Source organism: Gymnoscopelus braueri (assembly GCF_963280865.1).
Source record: "Gymnoscopelus braueri genome assembly, chromosome: 24".
In the NCBI taxonomy this organism is placed as follows: Eukaryota; Metazoa; Chordata; class Actinopteri; order Myctophiformes; family Myctophidae; genus Gymnoscopelus; species Gymnoscopelus braueri.
Window position 1 is genome coordinate 21,524,658 of NC_137626.1, and position 12,500 is coordinate 21,537,157.

At 45.2% G+C, this 12,500-nt stretch overlaps 1 protein-coding gene across 2 annotated transcripts in view; it reads left to right on the plus strand.

The window, feature by feature from the left end:
- Positions 1–4,908: 4,908 nt before the first annotated feature.
- The window catches only part of creb3l1 (cAMP responsive element binding protein 3-like 1), a 52,671-nt gene continuing 45,079 nt past the window's right edge, over positions 4,909–12,500 (plus strand). For both annotated transcript variants that reach the window (XR_013932772.1, XM_080423115.1), the window contains exon 1: positions 4,909–5,506. Coding sequence is in view for 1 of the 2 variants with exons in the window: in XM_080423115.1 (XP_080279241.1) it covers positions 5,357–5,506 (150 nt within the window). In the remaining variant the exon portion in view is untranslated. The remainder of the gene's footprint in view (positions 5,507–12,500) is intronic.

Below are 12,500 nucleotides of genomic sequence, written 5' to 3' on the forward strand. Positions count from 1 at the left end.
CAGACGGACGGATAGAGAGACACAGTCCAGAACACATACTTGACAATAAGAATGATGATGGAGGTCTTGTCACTAATGGGACAGAATTGATTCCTACAGTACTTAGTAAACCAAGTCTCTGCGTGAGACAGGAGAGACTTCCACCGTTTATGACCCAACTCCAGATGGGCTCCTTTTACTGACCACTGACCTGTGTGTGTGTGTGTGTGTGTGTGTGTGTGTGTGTGTGTGTGTGTGTGTGTGTGTGTGGGTGTGTGTGTGTGTGTGTGTGTGTGTGTGTGTGTGTGTGTGTGTGTGTGTGTGTGTGTGTGTGTGTGTGTGTGTGTGTGTGTGTGTGTGTGTGTGTGTGTGTGTGTGTGTGTGTGTGTGTGTGTGTGTGTGTGTGTGTGTGTGTGTGTGTGTGTGTGTGTGTGTGTGTGTGTGTGTGTGCGCGTGTGTTTTAACAGGCACGCATGTGTGCACGCGCAAACATGCGTGCCTGTGTGTGCATGTCGGCCACCAGGTGTCCTAGTTGCCATAGCAACCCGCTTTAATGACCACCGGAACATAGATGCCTGGTAGTAAACACAGGGAGAGAGACAGACAGACAGACAGACAGACAGACAGACAGACAGACAGACAGACACAGAGAGTCAGAAAGACAGAGAGACAGGGAGATACAGGCAGACAGAGAGAGAGGAGTGAGAGATGGAGAGGGTGAGACAGAAAGAAAGAAAGAGGAGTGTTAAAAAGAGAGGAGAGATAGATAGAAAGAAAAAATATGTAGATGTAGATACTGAGAGAGAGAGACAGAAAGACAGACAGACGGACGGACAGACAGACAGACAGACAGACAGACAGACAGACAGACAGACAGACAGACAGACAGACAGACAGACAGACAGACAGACAGACAGACAGACAGACAGACAGACAGACAGACAGACAGACAGACAGACAGACAGACAGACAGACAGATGGAGAGCAAGAGAGACAGTGAGACAGAGAGAGAGAGAGAGAGAGAGAGAGAGACACAGAGAGACAGAGAGAGAGAGAGAGAGAGAGAGAGAGAGAGAGAGAGAGAGAGAGAGAGAGAGATGAGAGAGAGAGAGAGAGAGAGAGAGAGAGAGAGACAGACAGGGAGATTGATTGATTGGTGATGGTAGAGGTGGTGGGATGGTGTGCTTGGGGTGGTGGTACATATTGACAGTCTCAGACAGACAGTAAGAGAGAGTTAAATGGATGACGCACGTTGCCCATAGCCAGTGTTCATAAGAATGACTCATCTTTGGCCTCCAGCTGGCTGGTGACAAGAGCCCTTATATGTTTTAATGAGCCTGCATCCCAGGGCAGGAAATGGGAAAATGGTTTTTTTTACTCAGGATTCAACCTTTGCTATTTTGACAATTCAGGGAACATCTTTTAAGGTGTCTACTACTCTGTGCCAATATAATATTTGAACTCAGGTTGTACAGTCATAGCCTGCTAGAGGAAGACAAATAAGTTGACAAATAAGTTGTTTTGTTCCCAATTAGATGATTGTTGGCAGTCTCTTCCATTTTTGCAGACTATTGTCTATATGAGTGAATTCACTTTTGGACCAGTGTATTATTTGTATGAATGCTGCTAAGTTATCTTGTATTGTCCACTAAACACAATACACGGTGTGCTGAAGCAATGATTTTCAATGTATTGTATTTGCTTAACTATCAACCATTTAGCTGAGGACCCCCTCAAGGAACCCTGGGGGTCCCTGGACCCCACACTGAGGACCGCTGTGCTAAGCATTTGCACATACTGTAAGCTAGTTTAGTGATTCTCAACCGACGGCCCACTGGTGGTCCGTGAGCATGTGTACAAGTGGGCCTCCAAGTAATTGGCAAAACACATGTATTAAAATATAAAAAAAAGTGGTAAAGTGTCATTGTGAGTGGCGAAGGCTGCCACTGCTGCCACTGCCAAGTGACGAAGGCTCTACGTCCTTCCGGTGGGGGCTCCTCACTGGCAGGTGAGTCGGATACAACAGCAGTGACAACACACAAATCTGTGTGGGGAGGAATCAATCAATTGGCATAACAACTAAATTGGGGAGAAAAAGGGGTAAAAAGCACAATAAACAATAAAATGTTGTGGCATTTTTTCTTTAAAACCTTGAAAAATGTGTTTTCATTGTGACCAAGTTAGAACACATTCAATTGATTGATGACTAAACGGCCCACCCATCTGACCAAACGTGGTCAAGTGTGGATCACTGGCTTCTTTCAAAACAGGCCTGAAAATCCATCTATCAGGAGACCAAAAGGGGAGATAAACGCAATCCAGTCAGGAACACTCACATCAAAGTAGATTTAACCACTTATTGCAACAAATGGAATACAGTTAAACTTGGCTTGAGATGTTTGCTGAATTTTGTCCAAGCAGCGTGCTAAGCAAAATCAGGGAACGTTAGGAAAAAACCCCATAGGGATACAATAGCAATACAATAAGCAATACATATTAGCTTGAATCAGCTGACATAAAATCAAAAGTATTTGAGCCTATGCCAGACTCTGATCAAAAGGTGGAGGCTGGGGTGGAGGAGGCAGCTATAAGCAGCAGCAGATGCGAAGCAGGCAGCAAGACAAGCAGGGATCTGGTGAATGCAAAGTCGTATTTAAAGGAACCTCTCTGTTAAGAGCATGAGCTCTGATTAGAGTATATGAAAGTGTGACGTAATGACCAGCAGAGCTGTGAATGGGGAATAGGAAGCTAGGCTGATTGTTTACAATCAGCTGACTGACAGCTAGCTGATTACAGCTGAGGCGTGCAAGACTTCCGTGTGACGTGTCCTGCATGAACTAACACTATGCTTCATTTTTCCCATAGAAAGGAGGTGACATTCACATTTTTCGGTTGTTATTTTTATTCTATGTTGATGAATTGAATACATAGGACCACAATGGAAACAAGTCCCCAGGACTTTTTTGTGTTATCCTTTTAGCTTAAATGTCTTACTGTACCTCGTGCTGTTGACATTTCTGACTTATAAAGTATTCAATCAATCAATCAAGATGGGCGGGGCGCGAACGCTTTCGAGATTTTCAAGTGAGCCCTGATTCAGAATAGGTTCTGAACAACTGGAGCGACTTAACTTTATGCATTCTGGACCCACACGTGGGTAAACCTGCTCCCAACCCTTTCACTGTCCGGCTGGAAGATGATTTACAAGCCAGAAAGTGATTGTATTCCGGGAAACAGGGGGAAGACAGCAGCGTTGACAAGTGAGAACCAGGAAATGTCACAGTGTATCTGTAACCATCCTTCTAGCTACAGCATCAGTCTGCAACCCTTGGGCGCTTTGATCGGAATCTGCCCAGATTAAATGTCATTGTTACAGCACTCAAACAAACACACACGCACACACACACACACACACGCACACACACACACGCACACGCGCACGCACACACGCACACACACACACACACACACGCACACGCGCACACGCACACACACACACACACACACACACACACACACACACACACACACACACACACACACACACACACACACACACAGGTTGTACAGGTTGTGCACAAACACATGCTTCATATGATACCTGTTATGTGTCACACTCACTGGACCATTATTTGCTGGTCTTTGTATCCTTCTGTCCCTCCCTGGGCCTGGGAGGGAGAAGTAGGGCAGCTTGTTGACACCCTGGGGTAGGGAGGGAGGAGAGAGAGAGAGAGAGAGAGAGAGCGAGAGGGAGAGAGTCCGATGGAGAAAGGGGGGGGGGGGGTAGGAGTTGATACTATATATATATATCATATTATATATTATATATTATATATATTAGATTTTTACTTTCATATTTTTATTTGCCTTTTGCAAATAAGAAGCCTTCTACACTAATTGTTTTGTGTTACAGTGGGGTCTTAGTTCCAACATTTAGCTTTTTGTACCTGTATGAGTATAGGCTAAAGTCTCATAAATCCCTCTTGGCTGAAGTGAACTTTAAGTGTTGGCTGGAACATTTTCCATCGGGTCTGTTATTATAGGTTAATTGTTGAAGTTTACACATAGCCAAAGGGCCTGTCTTTGTTGAAAAAACCTATAGGATTACTAAGCATTATATAAGTTTATATAATGCTTATAACAAAACACTTCCTCAGGTATTTAAACATCCCCACCCCCCAACACACGCTCGCGCGCACGCGCGCGCACACACACACACACACACACACACACACACACACACACACACACACACACACACACACACACACACACACACACACACACACACACACAGTGGTGGAAAGTAACTAAGTACATTTACTTAAGTACTGTACTTTAAACAAATGTTGAGGTATTTTTACTTTGCTGGAGTATTTCCAATTTTCAGTACTTTTACTTCTACTCCACTACATCTTAAAGGCAAATACTAGTTACCTTGTAGATTCAGAATATTATTACATACATTAACCACTTCAACCCTATATACATTTTGGCCATTTGAAAATAGCCGATCTACAAGCTTACAATGCGTGAGATCTGCTATTTTCTAAAGAGTTTTAAGAATGTTATAATACTTTTGAAAACTTGTGAAATGGTATTCTGAATAATGAGTACTTTCTACTTTTGGTACTTCAAGTACATTTTGATGCCAGTACTTTTACTCAATTAAAATTTCGAATTCCGGACTTTTACTTGTAACGGAGTACTTCTACATTGCGGTATTGATACTTGTACTGAAACATGTGAGTGAATTCTTCCACCACTGACTTCACTGCGCACACACACGGTTTAAAAAAAAGAGGGTGTGGCGTTATCCGACGGAGGGGGGCGGGGTGCTCTTAATTAATATTCATGAGCTGGTCCGGCCCCCTTGGAGAGACGGCTCGAGCAGCAGCTGGATGTCAGAGTGATTCTGAGGCAGGCAGCAGCTCGAGACCCCGGTGCCGTCCAACGACCGACGGCAAAAAAAACAACTACACAAGTCTGAATTAACGGCATTTTTAAACTCCCATTTTCCACGGAACCGAAGCACACAAAGCAACAACAAAAAAAACGACAACAAAAACAAAAAAAGAAACTACGCATTTTAAACCGCCTGTTGAATGAATCCTTAATTGTCGTCGGTATTTTCCCCAGATGTCAGTCTCGTTTTATTAATTAACCGAACCTCTTGTGACATTTCGTGGCTGCATGTAAAAAACAAAATCACATCAAGACCTTCGTTTTGGGAAAAGCAATCGGGAATTCGGTTCGGAAACGGTTTGGATTTGGACCTGTTTTGGCAAATAAATCATAAAATAGTTTCCACAGAAACTGCTGAGTGTTTCCACTCGTCTAAAATAGAACGGTAGCAGGTAGAAAGACGAGCGACAGGATGATGGAGTCAATCTTGGACAGTTTAAGTGCAGAGAAGCTCTTCTCTCCCAGTGGGACCAGCAGCCACCACCTGTTGGATGCGGGAGGAACCAGTAACCACCTGTTGGACCTGGAGGAGCTCAACGACGGAGACTTCCTCAGCAATGTGGTGAGATGGCGAGAAAGTATTGTAAAAAAAAAAAGAAGAGAATTATTATTATTATTAGTCACTTATCAGGGGCTCGACATAAACGGCTGTCCGCTTGTCCAGGACATGTAATTAACAATTAAGGACAAGCAGATTCAAATCTTAGTTCCATTCATCACCCAGTAGCTGGGTGATGAATGGAACGTTACTTTTATTCATGCCCCGGAGCCGGACCTTAGGAGCACGGCTCAGATCCTGATTGATATCCTGTGTGAGTGTGTGTGTGTGTGTGTGTGTGTGTGTGCGCGCGTGTGCGTGCGTGCGCGCGCGCGCGTGCGTGCGTGTGCGTGTGCGTGCGCGTGCATTTAACAAAGGTGTTATAGTGTGTCTTTCCAGCATTACATTGTTATAAACTATAATTTCTGTCTGATAACTAATTGTATGTAATGCATGGTATGTAGGCCTACATGTATATAAGTTAGAGAATTAGTTTAGATGTGCAAGATGGCCATCTACATATACTATCACAGCAAACCATGGACCTGGATCTGTGTGTGTGTGCGCGTGTGTGTGTGTGTGTGTGTGTGTGTGTGTGTGTGTGTGTGTGTGTGTGTGTGTGTGTGTGTGTGTGTGTGCTTGATGTCTTAAGTTACTGGTTAACTTGACTGCAAGCAAGCAAGCACTCACCAGTCACCACAACCCTCACTTATTCTGTGTGTGTGTGTGTGTGTGCGTGCGCGTGCGTGCGTGAGTGAGTGCGTGTGTGTGCATGTGTGTGTTCCATGCATGTATAGCAGAGCAGGTGTTGCACATCTCACCAGCACACCTGGGTCACTTGGGGGGGGGGTGGTGTCACATGTCAATACGCACGCTGTGTGTTGGTGATTGAGTGCTCCACCGTGCAGTTCAGCAGTGATCTGGATAGCCAGAGTAGTGATTGAGAGACAGAGCGCGACTGGGCACGTCTTGTACCTTACCTTGTCGAGACATAATTTCACACACACACACACACACACACACACACACACACACACACACAAACATTCTCAAACACGCATGCACATATCCCCAATGCGACCCCACCTCCTTCAAGCCCGCAAATTTGCTCCAAGAAGACATCTGTCATCTACTGTAATACCCAGAGTTAGAACATTGCTAAATGGCCTCTTCCAGGATGTCTCCACCGGGAGGGCAAGGGTGATCGCTCCATCATAGTATGTCAACAGGCTCTGTGCACAACTGTAGTCCTGGGTTTCCAGAAGGTGGCATCATACCCATTTCCTGTTCTTGGTTCAGTTTCCCATAGCGTTGTTTGATTCCTGTTCCTGTTCATTTTCTAATAGCTTCGCTTGATTGACTCAGCAGCACATTTGCACATATGTGTTTACGGTTCAAATGTGCTGCTGAGCCAATCAAAGGACGCTACAGGAAAATGAACAGGAAGAGAAAACTGGTATGACACCTTTTGGAAACCCGGGACTACAGTCATGCACAAAGCCTATATTAGGCTTGTGCCATATGGACAATATTATTCATATATAACAAATATAAATTATATTTATGATCAAATAAGTCAATATTGATATTGTGATGATGATATAGTCAGGGTGACTATTGGTGCTTTTGCTAGATATTTAGACAATGAGATTTTTTTTAATAAATAATCATCAGCAAAGCTTGTATAATAGCTAAGTGGGTAAAGGCAAATAATAGAACAGCTACAGTCAGGTAAGTGCAGGGAATTACATCATCACTGTAATGCAGCCTTTAATACAAGGAAAAACACAATGCATATCACAATATTACGATCCTAGACAATATCTAGTCTCATATCACATTACAATTTCAATATAATACCAATATTGCCCAGCCCTAATGACAATGTGTGTCACTGAATAGTCACTGCACACTAACAGATTGATGGAAAAGAAATACTTTGTGAATATTTTGGACATGGCATTATAGGGGACGATTTTGTCAAAATCGTCTTTTTTTGCCTTTTTTTTGCTTATAATGAAGCATATAAGTTTACAGCAACTCGGCTGTTTTCTTGCACCGACCTTTTGATTCTTCACCCTTAATGCATGATGATGTGTTGTTTACCTGTGCGCTGTGCCCTTCACAGGGTGAGATGGGAGACACCGGCGACAGTGCTATAGGTCAACACTGAATTGTCACCCCAAGTCGTCATGTTTACCAAGCGGCTGGATTTGACGAGCTGGGAGGGGACAGTTGATGGCTTGGGGTGAGAATGTGACACCTTGGACCGTGTAGACTCCACACTGAAACTGGTCATTGATAATCCCAGTGCTGGTATCAGCTGCCTCACCACAGTAGAAGCCTGTGGGAAGAGGGGACATTGGTAATAATGGGTCACATTTTCTAGCTGCACAAAAACTGAAAGTAGCCTCATGTTTCAGCCTCAGGCCATGAGATGCACAGGAGTCACAGCCGTCCCTTGAGATGGCACTGAGTAGATCGTTGGGAGTGAGTGGTTGTCTAGCTTGTAATCATCGCATTTGACATGTTTGACTTCTTTCGTAATCTTGTCAGTGTAGTACAGTGTAGTACTCAATGAACTTGACAGTTGAGGGGACTAGGGGATTGGAAGACTTCAATATTCTCCTCTCCTCTCCAACTCTTTCTACCCTCATTTTGCACTCCAAAACGTCCATTCACACCAGTGAAGGTGGGGAGGGCAGGGGGGGGTATGAAAAGTTACCCTGTTGAAGCTGGTGAGCTTCATTATATCCAGTAAGTGGGTTGAAGTGTGTTTGCCATCACACTCTGACATACGGTGGAAGGAAACAGCCGTGACGTAGAAGGATACCAGATAAAGGTCACATCTTTTGTTTCTGTGTGTATCTATTTGGGTGTGTGTGTGTGTGTGTGTGTGTGTGTGTGTGTGTGTGTGTGTGTGTGTGTGTGTGTGTGTGTGTGTGTGTGTGTGTGTGTGTGTGTGTGTGTGTGTGTGTGTGTGTGTGTGTGTGTGTGTGTGTGTGTGTGTGTGTGTGTGTGAACGCTTGCTGCTGCACCTTCCTCGCCTTGCAAAGCACATTAGGGAGAGTATGCTAACCACTTAAGCCCTATTTCATACTTCGTTGCACGATGGCGCTGCGCAGCGAAAATAGACGATCTACAAGCTCACAGCGTGTCACATCGCAACGCGTTTTGAGCAGGTTGGCTAGCCTATTTGCACTATTTTTGAGGGACGCCATGGTTCAAAGGTCCAGATATGATGCTCTCTCTCTCTCTCTCTCTCTCTCTCTCTCTCTCTCTCTCGCTCTCTCTCTCTCTCTCTCTCTCTTCTCTGCCTCTTTTTCTCACTCTGTCTCACTCTCATTCTCTTTTTCAAGCGGTAGAGGTTTCTGGTTTGGCAGCTGCTGAAGGCAGCAAACCAAAAATACTGAAAGACGGTTGGACGGACAGACAGGCAGGCAGACAAAGGAATCACCCAAAAGACAGACAGACTAGTCAGACAGACAGACAGACAGACAGACAGACAGACAGACAGACAGACAGACAGGCAGGCAGGCAGGCAGGCAGGCAGGATGGAGATGATCCCCTGGAAATAAAGCAGAGGAGTATAATTTGGGTGTAATTCCAGGTAGCAGTCGGCAGCACATTGTGAGAGCAGTGATTTTTGTCTGTGGAGGGTGCTGAATGAACTTGAATGAACTGAGGGAGAGAGAAGCTTGTGCGTGAATCGGATGGAAGCAGAGTGTGTGCGTGCGTGTCTGTGCGTGTGTGTGCGTGCACACGGAGGTTGTGGTGAGGGGGTGGGGTACTAGTCCAAAACACCACCTTTTAAGTCTCAAAAGGAGCAAAGGTCACACACGTGTGTTTGTGTGTGTGTGTGTGTGTGTGTGTGTGTGTGTGTGTGTGTGTGTGTGTGTGTGTGTGTGTGTGTGTGTGTGTGTGTGTGAGAGAGAGAGAGAGAGAGAGAAACTAGAATGTCTGGGGGAAGGGGGACCACAGACACCACAGTGTACCCCCCTCCACAACGCACACACACACACACGCACACACACACACACACGCATGCATGCACGCACGCACGCACACGCACACACACACACACACACACACACACACACACACACACACACACACACACACACACACACACACACTATCCAGGTCTCAATTATAGTCAGTGAGTCAGTGAACCAGTCTGTCTGGCTGTCTGTCTCCATTGGTTAGCTGTGGTTTTTTTCTACCCCTTCACTGTGCTAAATAAAGTAGTCCACTCTGGTGTGAGGCCACTGGGCCGGGCCGTACCACTTGCAGGACACGGGGGTGGGGCGGTTGGCTGATGGACTGTTTTTATACTGGGAATGGGATGGATGGATGCACGGGGGCGGGGGTGCTCCAGTTGAACTCAAGTCGCTGCGGTAGGAACGCTGACCTTCTGCTGAGGACTTGTGGCTTGGTGACTGGGAGAGAGGCTCATGTCATGTGGGGAGCCACCAGAGATGAGTCTCTCTGACCTATTTGGGTCCCAACCCAAGACACAGACAGTGGCTCACAAGGGGTTTCACACAGGGAACTACATTTTTTCACTGGCCATGAAGTCTATTATTGACCCGTTACACAGGCACGATCGATCACTTTATTACTATTACTATTATTATTATTATTTTTTTTATTTCACTGACTCTGTGAATAGGCGATCTACAAGCTCTCAATGCATCGCAACGAGGCGCGCTGTGAGCTTGTGCAGTAGATTGGCTATTTTCGCTGAATGACGCTAGGGTTCAAGTGGTTAGAAACGGCCACTTTCTCTTATGAAGGGCAGGTGCTGGTTTGGCCCTTATGTGTGCACGTGCCTGATTTCCATACTGTTCCTAGCACGGTGAATGAATGGTGATGATTTTGAGTTTCCTTGGGACACATCTGTTGGCAGATCATGTAGGAAAGCAGATGGACTGACAAATGCGGTGATTGGTCTATTATGTATTTCTGGTTAATGTGAGTTAATGTGAGCCAGCTCTAATGTCTGGATTGATAAAACAAGACTTGATTAGCTGGACCGGGGGGCGCTTTTGTGACACAGGGGTAAAGTTCCCTCCACCGCAGAGACTAGGGGTTTGGATCCATGTTCAAGGATGAGAAGCAGGGTGGGGGAGGGAAATCTCTGTGGCTGTGTTAGCGACTCCTACAGTTCAGGGCTATCCTGTTGAGCAGGGAGAAGGACTAGGTTCAGATAATATAAAAGGGAAAAATTGGAGAGAAACGTTTATCTGGACTGCTCTGCAGAGGAGTAGGACCTCAAATCCCTGTGAAAACAATACATTAATCTAGATATAGATATATTTTGATGGGCCCCACAGAACCATGTTTAAATACAGGTGTAATTTGTCTAGACTGAATCATTACAAATGGAAATATGTCAGCTGACAGCATCTGAGCTCACTTAGCAGAGTTTTGGACTAAAGCACCCCCCACCCTCTCACACACACACACACACACACACACACACACACACACACACACACACACACACACACACACACACACACACACACACACACACACACACACACACACACACACACACACACACAGTGTGAGGTCATGCTAGGCCAGTGTAGTTCTGTAACGTAATGCTTTGCAGCATTTTGAATCTTGACCGACTCCTAACAGGAATTTCATTTTTCAGCCCGTATTTGTTTTGCAAAAGTCTGAGCATACGAACAGAAAAGAAACTGCACAAAATCAATAGTTAAGTCCTGCTCCATTGAATCATTAAAGGGTTGTAGAGTGCACAGACGGGGGTTGCCTTCAGTTAACTTTGCAGCTCTGCCGTGTCGGTGAGCAAATCGTCAGTGAGGTGATGTCTTACATCCACTTCTGTAAAGAGTCTATGTCCTCCCGACAGGGCTGTGAAAATATACCGGAGCACTAAAACCCAGTTTTTGAAGGAAAGAACTGCTTTCTTAACCGCTATAACCGTATATTCTTCGTTGTACGACAAATAGCGAAAGGCAAGTGTTCATGTGATTAAACAGTGAGTTGTACAAACTAAAACCCTGTACAGAACCTTGAATCAGAAATGCCAAATCTTGTCCATTGTGGAAGATTACGAGACAAACTCAAACCAGAGTGAAAAGCTGTAGTCTGATTTCTCCACCACCACCACCCCCACCACCAACACCATGTTAACTTCCTCTCTCTCTCCTTCACCGCCTTCAGTCTTCTTGTATTACAACAGAGGAACACTGTCTTGGAAGTACTGGACCAGGTCACCACCACAGCTACTGGGACTCCCAAACGGCCTCAGGGTTCACACACATTTGTCCAGGAGGTCCCTTGGCTGGTGTAAATGTCCATGGTGATTCACAGAATGCATCCCTGGGTGGCTATTTCACAGAATGCATCCCTGGTGGCTATTAAGTCCACCCAGGAACACTCCTTCAGTGACTGGCTGCAAAGGAGCCAGTGACATTAGTGACCATGGAGGCATTTGGACAGCTTGTCCTTTACCACTTAAGTCCTATTTTCCAATAATAGTGGAAGTGTTGTGTTGTGAGCTTGTAGATCTGCTATTTTTGCAGTTGTCTTTTACCAATCTATTGAAAAAGTTAGCATTTTCTGCACACTTCGGAAAATTGTAGAAATGTTTAGCGTATGTCCCATGCCCAAAGTATACCTGACACCAGGTTAACTGTTGGGACCACTGCTTTGTACTGTAGTTATACCATGCTAGACTTTGATAGCGTTGGAAGACTGCTTGAAGCTTGCATGGCTTCTGCAATGGTATGGATGACTGGCACAGTATGGAAGTGCCAGGGCCACATTCCTTTCGCACTTATAGATTTGTGGATCCCAAAAAAGGGCCGCTCAAGATCAAGGATCTACACAACATGTGTAAAGAAGTCTCAACAAATAACTACAGTGAGTATATATTTCCTCAGACAGCCGAAGACATCTATAGTTGACCATTATCTCCTGGCTGGATTCCACACTTCCATCATAGAGAGCATTCTCACTTCCTAAATCATGGTCTGGTATG